Here is a 14555-nt window from a genome sequence, read left to right as displayed (position 1 = left end):
ACTTCCAGTGAAAATGGAAAGAAGAGACAGGAAGCCCATGGAATGCAAATGCTACTACTGAGAGTTTGTTCAAAATGATGGTCAAAAAGAGTATGCCATCTCAAGTCCAGCAGAAACTGGAGGATGTGTTAGGGTTGATGAAGATGAGATGGCCAGTGTTTTCAGAACACATAATTCATCATGTGGAACAATACAGGAAGGAGCAGAGGAAACAAGAAGAAGAAGCCAGGCAGCTGACTAACAAACTGACACAGCTGCAGGTAGGAGAGCTTGTAAAGAATGTAAAAAATAAAAAGAAAGAAGAAAAGATTCAAGCTCCAGTGGTGACACAGGTGACATCTGCTCCGCAACCGCCAGTGCCGCCACCACAAATACAACCACCACCACAAATACAACAGCCGTCACTGCCACAAGTCCATCAACCGACGGTCCCATTGACAACCATACCTGCTGCTCCGGTGCAGGTATTTGTGTCAGGTTATGGACAAAGGCCTAATGGAGGTCGGGGAAGACGACGAATGCCTCCACAGAGGACGGCAGCGGCAGGAGGCAGACCCTCACAGGCGCCAGGCGGTGTTGCCTCACAAAATAATGGATATTATCAGCAAAATCCACAACAAGGGCCACAACAAGCTCAGACCTGGCAGACACAACAAGGGCCACCACAAGTAGCTCAATGGCAACCAACAGGAACAGGCCAGCAAGCTAGTGAAGTCTGCTGGGGATGTAATCAAGTAGGACACAGACGTAGGGAATGTCCAACCAACCCATGGACAGGCCCTGCTGCAGAGTGGTCATATTAGGGGGGCCCAGAGAAGCCTGGGGGGGAGTCGATACTACCAGCCATTTCAAAGCATCCTACGGAACAACCCACCATACCAGTAAACACTGGTCAACAGGAGCACGTATTTATGGTGGATACAGGTGCAACACATTCATGTATTGGAAAAGAAGGCTCATATCTCCCCCTCTCTAAGACATCTGTAAAAACAGTCGGCTTCTCTGGGAAACCACAAGTTATACCATTAACTGAGCCCGTTCCAATGATGATTAACGGAAAAGTAATCATTGCACCATTACTTTATTCAGCCAGCACACCCGCCAACCTTTTGGGAAGGGACATCTTGTGCTCATTGAAGGCTAAAATATTGTGCAAACAAGATGGAGTTCATGTAGATTTTCCAGAGGAAATCGTAAGCTCCATGATGTCCATGTCTAATATAGGAGAACAACGGATGGATCACCCAGTAGCATATTGGTTACGAATAATACCTCAAGATTCAGCATTACGTCAACAATGGAAGCTGTGGAGACCTTGGGTGCAAGCCCAATTAGAAAAGGCAAATGATCCAAGAGTACCGCTTCATTGTATAATGAAGTTTGACGGGGAACAAACAGATAGAGAATATGAAGAGCGCTGGAATGAGGATGTCAATGGACTACGACCTTACATTACAGGTGAGGACATTCATGTAGGACCTCAAGGAGCAGCAGCAGCTGTGACACTGCCAGCACAGTTCCAGCAATGGTTTCAGGTTCAGGGTTCAGTACCCCACGTAACACTAATGATTGCTGAGGGACACGAGTCACATGAACTGGGACCAATGATTAAAAAAGCATTACAAGTGCAGGAGTGGGCTTCTGACTGATAATCCACTAATTCACATCTCACCAGACAAGCAGTACATTAGAATATCAAGTAAGACACATGACCAGAGTATAGCTGAAAGGCTGTTGCTAGAAAAGAGAATAATAACACAGATGTCACTCACAGCAGAGCAGGAGACATTGCTACAGCAGGTACCAGATGGCCTATGGACAAAGCACAAGACTGACGTAGGCCTGGTTAAGTCTGCAAAGCCAGTAGAAATAAAGCTAAAACCAGGGATAAACTTACCATATAAAAGGCAATATCCACTTACATCACAGGCTATAGAAGGCATTAGGCCTACCATTGAGGGCCTGGTACAGGCAGGAGTCCTGGTCAAAACTAACAGTATATGTAACACACCAATTTTTCCTATTAAGAAACCGCACTCGAATGATTATAGATTAGTACATGATCTAAGGGCAATTAATGCCATTGTGGACGCAGAGACCCCCATTGTACCAGACCCTCACACATTATTGTCAAACATTCCACCAGGTACTCAGTGGTACACAGCGATTGATTTATGTTCGGCATTTTTTAGCATACCACTGCATCCAGAGTCACAATATCTTTTTGCATTTACTTATCAGAGTCAGCAGTATACTTATACTAGGATGCCACAGGGTTTTTGTGATAGTCCAACTGTTTTTAACAGAGTGCTTTCTGAGGATTTGCAGCATGTAAGCATTGACAGTACTCTAATTCAATATGTGGATGACTTGTTAATTTGTAGTTTCACCAAAGAGCAATGTGAAAAAGACACAGTAGCAGTGTTGCAGGCATTAGCTAAGGGGGGTCACAAGGTAAGTAAGGATAAGCTGCAACTATGTAAACAAGAAGTGGAATATTTGGGGAGAAAGTTATGTGGGGATAAGAGGTGTATTGCACCCTCACAGATAGAGGCTATTACCAAAGCACCCCAACCGCAGACGGTGGGGCAAATGCTCTCCTTTCTGGGCATGGTTGGATACAGCAGGCAGTGGATTTGTGATTATGCCTTTAAGGTGGCTCCATTACGGGCCTTAATTAAAGCAGCGGGCCAAGTAAATAGCGCTGCCCCATTACAGTGGACAGCTGAGGCCGGAGCTGCCTTTCTACTCCTAACTGCAAACAGCTCCAGCCCTAGGTTCCCCTGATTATAGCAAACCATTTCATTTGTATGTGGCTGAGAAAGGGGATATGCCAGTCCTGTATTAATGCAGACCACACCCACAGGCATCACTTGTTTACACACTAATTCATGATGCGCATGGTCAAGACCATTGCGCAAGGGGGGAAGTTATTAGACGCATCCAAAAGGTTTGGTGGTCGCCTTACTTAACAGAAATGGTGGATCGTGTTTTACATGATTGCGAAGTGTGTGCACAGTATAATAACAGAAAAGCATTTTCAGCCCCGAAAGGGCACATTCCGCCACCAGATGGCCCATTTAGACATCTCATGATTGATTATATAGACATGATAGAGAGGATTCAGGGCAAAAGGTATGTGTTAGTTGTGATAGACAGGTTTAGTAGATGGACTGAAGCAACACCCACTAAAGGTCCAGATGCTAGTTCAGTAGCAAAATTTTTGTGTAAAGAGGTGTTTCCAAGGTTTGGGATTCCAGATAAGATTAGTTCAGATAATGGGCCGCATTTGGTGGCTGAAATGATGACAAAGGTTACTAAGGCTTTGGGGATACGGCAGAAATTTGGGTGTGTTTACCACCCCCGATCGCAGGGCATGGTGGAAAAAGCAAATGGCAGTTTGAAAGCGAAAATAGCTAAAATATGTGCAGATGGTAAAATGAATTGGGTAGAAGCACTACCTTTGGCATTAATGAGCAACGAGAATGCAAACTAACCAAACGCATCTAACACCGCATGAAATGCTTACAGGTCGACCCATGCTTGTGCTTTACCTCAGAGGGCCCTATCAAGGTCTGCCGCTTGAGCAACTGGAAAGAGAATTGACCAGCTATACGAGACATTTAACTGTCATACACAAAGTTATGTTTTGATAGGTAAAAGGTGCCACAGGAGGAAGGTGGAGAGATATTCCAGAAGATCTGCAGAGAATTCAGCCTGGTGAATGGGCGTACATAAAGGTGTTCAAAAAGAAAGCAGAATGAACCCAGATGTGGAGGACCAGATATGGTGGTATTGGCAATACCCACAGCCGTCAAGGAAGAAGACATGGAGTAATGGTCATGCCATATCTTGGCTGAAGTGATCTCATTCGGTCAAGTCCCAGACAGAATGAGATTCCCCTATCCCATTCAGAAAACAATAACAACGAGGAAAATGAGTCATCGAGGGAGAAGATCCACATCACTGTGCGTCGTAAGTGCTAGTAACCTCTCCACAGTGATGACCCTCTACGATACGCAAAGTATCTGGGTTGAAGAGAACCAAAACATCACATATGATGTCTGTTTGTTAACTGTTTAATTGACATTTGAGCCGGGTCCCTGTAATCGTTGTTAAACATTTTAATTGACTAATCATAGTTTGTATACGCTCAGAGAGCCAGAATTGTCACCGAGAATCTGGCCGTTGCCGAAAAGGGTCTCTGTTTACAATGTAAATAGTTAACTCATATGCTAGGGATAGAAACACAGAGTGGCTTTTACCCACTCCCAGATAAAAGGGAGGGGATGTTTTCCACTTCGTGTTATTTCTGCTGATTGTAATCCTCCAAGTGATAGTCACCGCTTAGGTGATCACTTAAGTTCCCTGGACAGCGTCTTGCTGCCGGAGCGGGACGATTATGGTCAACAGAAAGAAGGGACAGAGCTGCATTATATAACAATTCATTTTACTTTTTGTGTAACGAACTATAATGGACTATGTATGCGTTGTATGACAAATATCACAGGTAAGATGTGACTTAAAAGTCACAAAGGGGGGAATGTTGGAAAAATGAGAAGGCCTCTAAGATGAGAGAAGGCCTCTAAGATGGGAGAAGGCCTCTGTAAGTTGAAAGTTAACAGAAGAAGGCCTCGGCGTACAAAAAAGGGAAAATGCAAGGGTAGCAAAACATGAAGGCAAAGTAAAAAGGGTAAAATCTAAGATAGTGATAAGAAAACATAAGCAATGGTTGGGATGCAGCTGCTTCAGCATCCGGTTCGCATGAGCTAGCCCAACGCCTGATAATTAACACCTGCATTAAGGGTAAAGTGTCTGGGGTGAAATTGGGGAAACGGATGGGTACTCGAGGTAAACTGAGGACACGGTTGAATATTATTTTTTATTTAACCAAATAAGGACACTCCGGAAATAATGGCGTATGGAATAACGAATTTTGGGAAAATCTGGGGAAATTTCTGGAAGCAAATGGGTTGGACAATGCAAAATACCGATGATGTAAGGGGTGTTACCATACAACCGTATTATGCGTTTATTGGTTACTTAGATTTAGCATGCAGGTAAAAATTCCAGATATAAGTGCATGAGTTTCTGTATTATATTTAGTCACTCCCTGGGACCTGACTCAGTTTGTTGTATTTTGATTCACTGTTGAATGCAATAAACTTACACTGCATCAGACTCCTGAAGACTTTGACTGCTTTTTGAAACTTAGACTTTATTTTTTAAAAGAGAAGAACTTAGTATAGGGAGTAGAGCACTGAGTGTGGAGAAGGGACTCGGTCTTATCTGGCCCAGACCTGGGAGTCTCTCCCACAATTCCCCCAACACAGTCCACATAGCCACCAGGCCCCTTGCACCTCAAGGCATGCTTATTCACTTCCACACTTAGCCAACTTTTAGCTTCTTGGTTCCAATACTGATTATTGATAAACATCATTATCTTAAAACGTAGGTGGTCAAAGCCATGCAATTTACCATTTAGTTTTTTTTTTTTTCTGAGCTGGGAATTTCTCCAGTTCTTCATTACCTCCCATACCTTTCAATTTACATGTTTTTCTAGATCCTTACACAGCCACTCTTAGTACTAATTATAAATTTCGGTTCTTCTTGTTCCTAACCTAATATTAAACGTGCTGTGAAAATGCTTACAGTCACTGACCCAGTAGAGTTCCCACCATACTCATCTGTCTCTTACACTTTGTCACTGACCAGCCTCTGGTGGTTAGTATTTCTGCCTGTGTGTGAAAAATTAAGCATGGATCTCGTTTGTACATTCATCTGTGTGTGTGTGTGTGTGTGTGTGTGTGTGTGTGTTTTAGAGAGCGAGAGAGAGAGAAAGAGAGAGTCTGTGTATCTGCTATGATTCTACAAATGTGTTTGTTTATGAAAGAGAGTGAGAGACAGGGGTGCGGAGGTTACAGTTGTTTGTGTGTGTGTGTGTGTGTGTGTGAAAGAGAGAGACAGAGAGAGAGAGAGCAAATCTAGTTTTGATAACATACACACACTGTCATATTGGTAGTTGTGATGTTTTATTGAATTTTCTTTCAATAAGAAAATGTTCTCCAGCAGAACTAAACCACAAATAAAGTATGATGATTTTACTGGTCAGTACAAAACCCCCTGTCTCTGATTCAAATGTAAACTCTCATTAATGGGTTCACATTAAGATTCACAAAGTGATTTACTCAGGACAAAATCAACACAGTCTGTAAGAGAAACCTCCCAGCCAGCACTTCAGAGATCTCACCAGAAAACATGTAGAGAAGAATCAGAGGATGATCATTAGACTAATCTCAGCTACAATAACAGCACTCCTTCACTACCACCTCCATCCATAATGAACTACATCATGTTTGTCATCTGAAAATACTAAACAGTTATTTGATATTATGATCATATCTGTATTCTAGTTTCTGTTTTTATTCATTTTGGATGGTGACATAACCTGACATTTGATCCTCCCCAGACGCTAAACCCAGGATAGAGGTGCTGAGTGAATGTGGTGTGGACTCTGTGGAGGAGGGTCATTGTGTCAGACACCTCGTAGAAGGACAGAATTCCTGCCCTGTGGTCCACATACACTCCTATTCTGGAGGAACTGGGAAGTGTAGGAAGTTTAGTCACTTTACTATTGTGTATGAATGAGTAGCTTGAGACAGAGCGGACCAAGGTCCAGGACTGATCATTATATCCAAACCTACATTCATTACTCCCTCCCTTCCTACCCAAGCCTTTATATGATACTGCCACATATAACCCATCCTCTTCATCCTTCCAGTTTCGACTCCACTCAACCTCCCAGTAAGAGCGTGTAGACACACTCTCTCTACACAGCACCGCCACATAATAATCAAATCTGTCCGGGTGATGATCGTATGACCGGGCTTTTTTACTGTGTGTCACCATTCTGTTCCCCTCAGACAGACAAAGGTACTTATTTACTGTGTTGGGATCCAGTGTGAGATCACAGGAATCTGGTGGAGTTGAGGAATAAAAAAAAAAAAAAAGAGCTGAATGTATTAAAGTCAGTTACTTTTAATTTAAATATAGATTCTCATTCATTTTTCATTCATCACATACAAAACCTTATTTTCACACAAAGATTTAGTCTAGTGATGGATTACCATTGGATTACTGCCTAACCTCCCTTCCTTACATAAAAAAAACAAACAAACAAAAAAAAAACCTTGTCTTGTATCTATGTTTGTCAAAGTATTCCAGCAGAGCAATTCGAAGGGGTAAACTGACGCTCAGTCTTATTGTGATCTCTGCTTATGAGGTATTAGGAATCCGACTGATGCACTGATTGTAAGTCGCTTTGGCTAAAAGCGCCTGCCAAATACCAAATTGTTAACTGTAAATTGTAAATAATCAGGACGTTAAAATGTTAATTAAAGTCTGAAATCAAGCATTACAGTGACATTAATAGAACAGCACCAATGAAATGCAATATTCAGCTTACTTTAAAACTCTCTCTGTCTCTCTTTCTCTTTCTTTCTGCGTCTTTGAAAGCTAATCGCCGGTCATATATCCTTAAAAGACGTCATTCAGTACTAAACGTGATGTCACTGATGTTGACTTTCATACTCACTTCTTTCTTTCTTTCTTTCTTTCTTTCTTTCTTTCTTTCTTTCTTTCTTTCTTTCTTTCTTTCTTTCTTTCTTTCTTTCTTTCCAGCCCTGATTTTGTTTCTGAGTCCCTCTGAGCTCTGTCTTACTCTATCTGCCTGTCTCTCTACTTCTTTCTGAGTCTGTATGTGTGTGTGAGACACATGATAGAACTCACATTGTAAAAAGTCTTCCCTTGTCTTGGATTCAGGCGGAGGAATGACCTTGATGCTTGTTACTGTGAAAACAAAAGGACTTATAAGTAATCCATTCACAATGGAATGATATGAAATAAAATGTTCTTTACAATGTTTCAGTAACACTTTCAGAAATTCCCCAACCTTTGGTGGAAAGTCTTCCAAACTCCTCCTTACAGAAACTTTCCAGCCGCTCTTTCAGCTGAGAGATAGATCTTCCGACATCCTCGAATGAGAGGTGTGGACTAACAGTGATGCAGGGAAAGTCCTCAGATCCAGGAGAGGCACAGACAGAAGAAAATGTCTGCACACACACACACACACACACACACACACCAACACAAACACACATCCAGGTGGATATTCATGTATAAATATGGATAGATGTTGAGTTAAGAGCTGTAGTGTCATATGATAAATATGTTTTGTCCTGATACAGAGAGATAAAGCTTTACACAGCTACCACTCATTTTACTGAGCTGAAACCAAACAGTGTTGTTTTGGAGAACACTTTGTCCTCCACTGTTACCTTGAGGAAATGGATGTGATCCTCTGTGTGTGAAAGCTGCTCCAGCTCAGTGTCTCTCCTCCTCAGATCAACAATCTCTTGCTCCAGTCGCTCCAGGACTCCTTCAGCCCGACTCAATTCACTCTTCTCCTGATCTCTGATCAGCTCTGTCATCTCACGACGCCTTTTCTCAATGGAGCGGATCAGCTCGGTGAAGATCCTCTCACTGTCCTCCACTGCTGCCTGTGCAGAGCGCTGTTAGATCACACACACACACACACACACACACACATACAGAGGGGAGGGGTCGATTACAATCATACATTTCACTCAGCTCTCACTTAGGCCTCTCCTTTGCTCCACACTCACCCTGACGGAGGCCACCGCCTGTCTCAGCTCCTGTAGCTTTTTCTCTCTCTCTTTGATTCTCTGTTGGGATTTCCTCCGAGTTTCCCCCACATGTCTCTGTGTGTGAATGTAATGCAATATGAAATTATTTAACTCTGTTGTCTAATTTTAAGACTGGGTGAACACAGACAGTGAACATGCTGATGTGAGGAGAAATGTCTGATCAGATGTTGTAGCACAGGGTTGGCCACAGTGTGGCACCCTAGAGTCATTTTTTGGGTAAAGTGGCCTGTTAGCATGGATCTGAATGAGTTAGAGTCACCTCTCTTCACTAAAAGACTCAACCAATAATCTAATTAAGCATCAACCAATAATCTAATTAAGCATCACAGTATTAAACCACTACAGAGAGCGAGAGACTCACGTACATCAGTCAGGTAAACTAATTTCTACAGAAAACTGTCCTGAGATCCCTTGGTTCCACCTCAGTGTGACAAGTTCAGCCCTTTTCACCAAAAGAAAAAAGTCATCAGCTGTTGAAATGATTCAGCCACTTTTTGCACATACCTGTCTCTCGGCCCTCTCTGCTGCGACTGATACTATTTTATGGCCATTGTGTTCGTCCACCATACATATATAACACAAGAATTTCTGGTCAGTTTGACACCAAAGCTCTATCGCTTTGTTGTGAGTGGAGCAAATCTGGTCCTTCAGTGGTGTAGTGGCTTTGACGAGCGTATGTTTCTGGAAGGCCAGGGATTCAAAGTGAGGCTGGACATGAGTCTCACAGTACGATGCCAGGCATGTCAGACAGGTCTTGAGAGCTTTCTCTTTCTTTCCGATACAGGAATCACAAACCACATCCTCGGGTTCTACTGAACGCACAACAGGAGTAGCTTGCCCTCCTGTCCTGTTCAGTTTTGCCACTAATTCAGCCAGCATAGTGTTTTTACGTAGAGCAGGTCTTGGTCTGAAGATCTCTCTGCACTGGGGGCAGCTGTAGACTCCCTTCTGATCATCCTGATCCCAGCAGCCCTTAATACAGTCCATACAGTAACTGTGTCCACAGGGGATAGCCACGGGATCCTTAAGGAGATCCAGACAGACTGGACACATGAACTGGTCCTCACACACAGGAATACTGGTCTCTGCCATTTTGTTAAAAACAAGCACACAGATACATACTCCTACAGTGAACACACGACTCCAAATGCACAAAGGAGAGGCTCTGATCAATCTCTCTACTTTATTCCCGACAGTAGGAGGGGATTTCTCTGTAATCAGAGTGTGTAAAACAAGTTTGTCGCAAAAACATTGGTCAGAAATACTTTCACATCTGATGTAATAATGGAAGAGAATCAGATAAGAAGAGTGAGTATGAGAGAGAGAGAGAGCGAAAATGAAAGAGTTTTAAACCCATGCATGGGACCATAAAAGGTGAGAGTGTGGCAAAAATGCTTATTGAACATTTTGAAAGTATTGGAGTTGATGTTCAGGAAAATGTTTCCTATCACCTTTGATGTTGCCCCTTGCGATGGTAAGAAAGCAGAAAGGATTTGTCAAAGTATTTGAAGACCAAACTGGCCACCCCCTTCTAAAATTTCACTGCATCATACATCAGGCAGGGATTTTAATCCTGGATCCGTATTCTCTAATGTAAGCAGTGGTGAAAATTGTTAAATTTCTATGAGCTTGCCCTGCCTTGACACATGGGCACGTCCAAACACTGCTTGAGAAGATGGAAAGTGCAAACAAAGACATCCCAATTCCCAGCAATGTTAGATGGCTGAGTTCTGAGAAAGTGTTTGAGAGTGAACTGCCATCGATGGAGTCAGAACCTGCCGTGTCGTGATGGACCAGCATCAACACATCCCGAAGGTGGAGGCCATGGGGTGGCTTGAGAAATTGATGTTTTTGAAAAGATATCGTAGCACACCTGAATGAGCTCAAGGTCTGCATGCCTGGAGCTGGACAAACCCGTCAATCAGTCAGCATGTTTATCACTGCTATGTATGTTAGGGTGTTAGAGGCTTCTGGGAGGACTAGTGTTTTCTTTTCTCATATATCCAGACAGATTTAAAGTGAAGGACATGGACTTGTCAGGTTTAGAATGGATAGGCATTCCTGGGGACTTTCAGAGCTGTTCACTGTGGATGTCCAAAGCTTTGAGAGCTGTGAACATTACCTACAGATACGATACTTGCATGTTTCACAGTGTTCCCAGAGAAATTTGACTGAAGAAACTTGCATTGGCAATGCTATCAGCCTCTCCATATCTACCTCCATATTGATATGTATGAGCAGGTCTTCCCACACATGAAATCTTTGTTACTGAAGAATCAGACTAGATAGATACTGTCTACACGGAGGCTTGTGTTCAGCTCAAAGCCACCCCGTAAGTTCCTTAGATCACATCAGCAGCTCAGGAGACATGAATTTATTTACCTACGCTGTGTAGTCTACTGTGTCTAGCAATTTCCATGCTATGTGGCATAAGGCTATTATTTGCAAATATGGCATGGCACTAGACCTAGTCATGTTTGGTAAAAAACTCGAAGCTGGCATGCAGCACAAAAAAGGTTGTCAACACCTGCTGTAACATAACACGGACAGCTGAGATCAGCTCAGTTCACCTGGAATAACTAAGTCACTGTATCATCATAAGAATGTGGTTGAACCTCTTTATTTCCCGTAGTTCCAGTTTTGTACAGCTGTAACTCTAAACCTCTCTGTCACATGAAAATCTGTGAGGCTGTTCAGAGCAGTATGAAATTGACATCATAGACATTATGCTCTCTGATCACTACACCATCTTGAGTTGGTTGTTGTTCTTCTGGATGTTGGAGTTCCTACTGGTCCTCTTGGAGATCCAGGATCTAGTGTAGGATGTGCCCACATCCAAGTAGTGTTGCTTTGACAAGGGCTCATGAAACCAAGGTCTGCGTTCTGTGAGCTTTCCTTTCAGGTGATGTTTCCACACACTTTTGCAACATACACATGCATGATGCGCTGCTCATTGTGCCTCACAATCAATATGAATATCACTGAAGGAAGCATTTGTAGATAATAAGCCTGTTAAGGGCTTGTTAGTCTGTCATGAAAAGTTTCCATTACTGCCTTATGGCAAGCAGATAACGCTGAGGCTTACACTCTTGATATATTCAACAAAGTAAGCCTGAAAACAAACTAAGATGCCACAGTACTTATTTATTTAACCTTCTTAGGTGTGTACATTTACAGAAAAGCTGTTTTCGTCCTTCCTTCCCTGAGGATGGCGCTCCCATCCTGCTGCTTGGGGACTTCAGATTTCCGCTGAATTCTATTCAGTCTGCAGGCCTCCTCCCCCTCCTCTAGTCCCTTGGCTTCACCCTAGCGGAGTCTCCTGCAACACACAAGGCTAGCAACCAGCTGGACCTCGTCTTCACAGGAGGTTGTCCTGCTCCTGATCTCACAGTCACACCTCTCCACACTTCTGAGTACTTCTTCCTATCCTTCTGCCTCCTGTTCCTGTCCTACCTTAAATCCTCTGCTCCTACCCTGTCAGTGTTGGCTCGATGTAACCTTTGCTCCCTCTCCTCTAGTGCCTTCTCTTCTGCTGTCTGTTCTTCTGCTGAATCCTTCTCACTTATCTATGTTGAGGAGAAATCCTCAAGGTCCTTTCTGCGCTGTCCTCCTCCCTGGACACCCTATGCCCCCCCGTTACCAAATCAGCTTGTCTGTCTTCTCCCAGCCCCTGCCTTCTTCCACTCCAGGATCCACTCTGCCTCCTCTAACCCTCACAAATTGTTCTCTACATTCTCTCGCCTCCTCTCCACTCCTCTTCCCTCATCCCTTTCTGGTGATGACTTTGTCTCCTTCTTTGAGAAGAAGGGTAAAGACATCTGTGACTCCTTCTCCTCCCATTTTGGACCCCATACCTGCTGTCCCTCCCACTACCTTCTCCTCCTTCTCCCCCCTAACTAACTCTGAAGTCCTACCACTGTTAAAATCCCACCGTCCCACTACCTGTCCTCTTGATCCCATCCCTTCTCTTTCAGTCCATCTCTGAGGATATTCTTCCTTTCATTTTTTCCTTAATCAACAGCTCCCTGTCTCCTGGTATAGTCCCCTTTGCTCTGAAGAAGGCACAGGTCATGCCATTCCTTACTTGGCCCACTCCTTTTCTATCCTTACACTAGATCACTTGGACAAATTATCTGTGCCAATGCTACGCTGATGACACACAGCTGTTCTCCTCTTTCTCCCCCTCCGACTCTCAGGTCCAGTTGTGCATTGCAGCCTGCTTAGCTGACATTGCCTCCTGGATGTCCCCTAAGCATCTCAAGCTCAATCTGGAGAAGACCGAGCTTCTCTTTTTCCCATCAAAGGGCTCCCCAATGATTGACACTCACCATTGATCACCATTGAGGGTTCTGTGGTATCAGCTAAAAACCTTGCTGTGACCCTGGACGACCAGCTGAACTTCTCAAGCCACATCACAGCGGTCACCTGATCTTGCAGATTCTTCCTGTACAACATCAGAAGGATCTGCCCTTCTCTTACGCAACAAGCAACCCAGCTCTTAGTTCAAGCACTCGTCATCTCTCGCCTCGACTCCTGCAATGCCTTACTGGCTGGCTTATCGGCCTACCCTATCAGGCCACTTCAGCTAGTCCAGAATGCCACTGCACACCTGGTATTCAACTTCCCAAAACACTCTCATGTCACTCCACTATTCACTACACTTCACTGGCTTCCGGTAGTAGCCCGCATTCAGTTCAAGACTCTGGTGATGGCTTATCAGGCCACAAGAGGCTCTGCCCCGTCCTACCTTCAGTCTCTGGTCACTCCCTACACCCCAGCCATATCTCTCTGCTCAACCTCCTCTGATCAACTGGTGGCTCCCTCTCTTCAGCAGCCTGGCAGCCGTTCCTCTCAGCCACGTCTTCCCTTGTTCCGTGGTGGTGGAACAACCTTCCTCAGTCAATAAGAACTGCAGAATCTCTTCCACAGGAGATTGAAAACCCACCTTTCTTTGTACTAACCTTGTCTCTATGTTGCAGGTCTTTCTATTGTTTCTCTGTTCTGTCGTCGCAGAATATACAGGAGTGTGGTACTGAGAGTAGGTTAATTTGCATTCATACCATGATCTTTTGCTCATGAGGTAGTTAAACCTGATTGACGCACTTGTTGTAACCTAAGTCGCTTTGGTTTAAAAGCGTCTGCAAAATTGTTAATTGTAATTATAACACTAAGTAGGCTAATCTTCAGAAGGCTACAGAGTTTACGGTGCTATGGACACAGTTCCAACTGCAGAATCTAACAGACTTTTTTTTTTTTTGCGGAAGCAATAAAATCATTTTTAAATCAATGTTTCATGTTAAATCATTGATTTCTTCAGTAAGTAGCCGTGTAATAACCAGAATAATGTACAGTGAGCCAGTCATTATTGTGAAATAAACCCCTTCAGGTTGATTCAAGACCCCTCCGCTTCATGTCAGGGTTCTGCATCACCCTGTCAGGGTTTATTTCGCAATAATGACCGTCTGGTTGTACATTGTTCCCTACATATCTGCATTTTCCTGGGAGAAACAATTTAATTAACTTGATATTGTGATCAATTTTTCAGCTTCACATTGCGTATCGTCATATTTTTGAATTGCGAAATATCGTGTCCACGGTGCATTGTTACAACCCTAATCATGAGTGTTTCTCAAATCATTCCCTGTCTCATAAACCTATAAATTTGTTATTTTTTGCAAACAACATTAAAATTAATCTCACTGATTAATTCGTTCACTAGTTTGTAACTATTTACAGCTGGTCTGCTTGTTTATAACAAGGTAATTAATTTATAAACGACTTCTACTATTTTTCTGAATGACTGATGAAAGTGATGTAAGGACACATACA

The 14555-nt window shown here is 43.3% G+C and overlaps 1 protein-coding gene across 4 annotated transcripts; it reads right to left on the bottom strand.

Moving 5' to 3' along the window:
• Positions 1–6426: 6426 nt before the first annotated feature.
• On the bottom strand, positions 6427–9818 carry LOC115813597 (tripartite motif-containing protein 16-like). 4 transcript variants are annotated; one of them, XM_030776096.1, is made up of 6 exons: positions 9231–9818; positions 8685–8780; positions 8337–8570; positions 7934–8111; positions 7789–7848; positions 6427–6977 (listed from the first exon to the last, which is right to left on the bottom strand). In XM_030776096.1, the coding sequence occupies exons 1-6, from the start codon at positions 9816–9818 to the stop codon at positions 6427–6429; spliced, it is 1707 nt and encodes a 568-aa protein (XP_030631956.1). The 4 variants fall into 4 exon arrangements, with proteins under 4 accessions (XP_030631956.1, XP_030631955.1, XP_030631957.1 ...); XM_030776095.1 differs by having other exon boundaries at positions 7789–7911; positions 7952–8111; XM_030776097.1 differs by having other exon boundaries at positions 7952–8111.
• Between the last annotated feature and the right edge of the window lie 4737 nt (positions 9819–14555).

The sequence above is a fragment of the Chanos chanos genome, chromosome 6, assembly GCF_902362185.1.
Source record: "Chanos chanos chromosome 6, fChaCha1.1, whole genome shotgun sequence".
Classification (NCBI taxonomy): Eukaryota; Metazoa; Chordata; class Actinopteri; order Gonorynchiformes; family Chanidae; genus Chanos; species Chanos chanos.
This window is presented reverse-complemented; position numbering and strand designations above follow the sequence as displayed.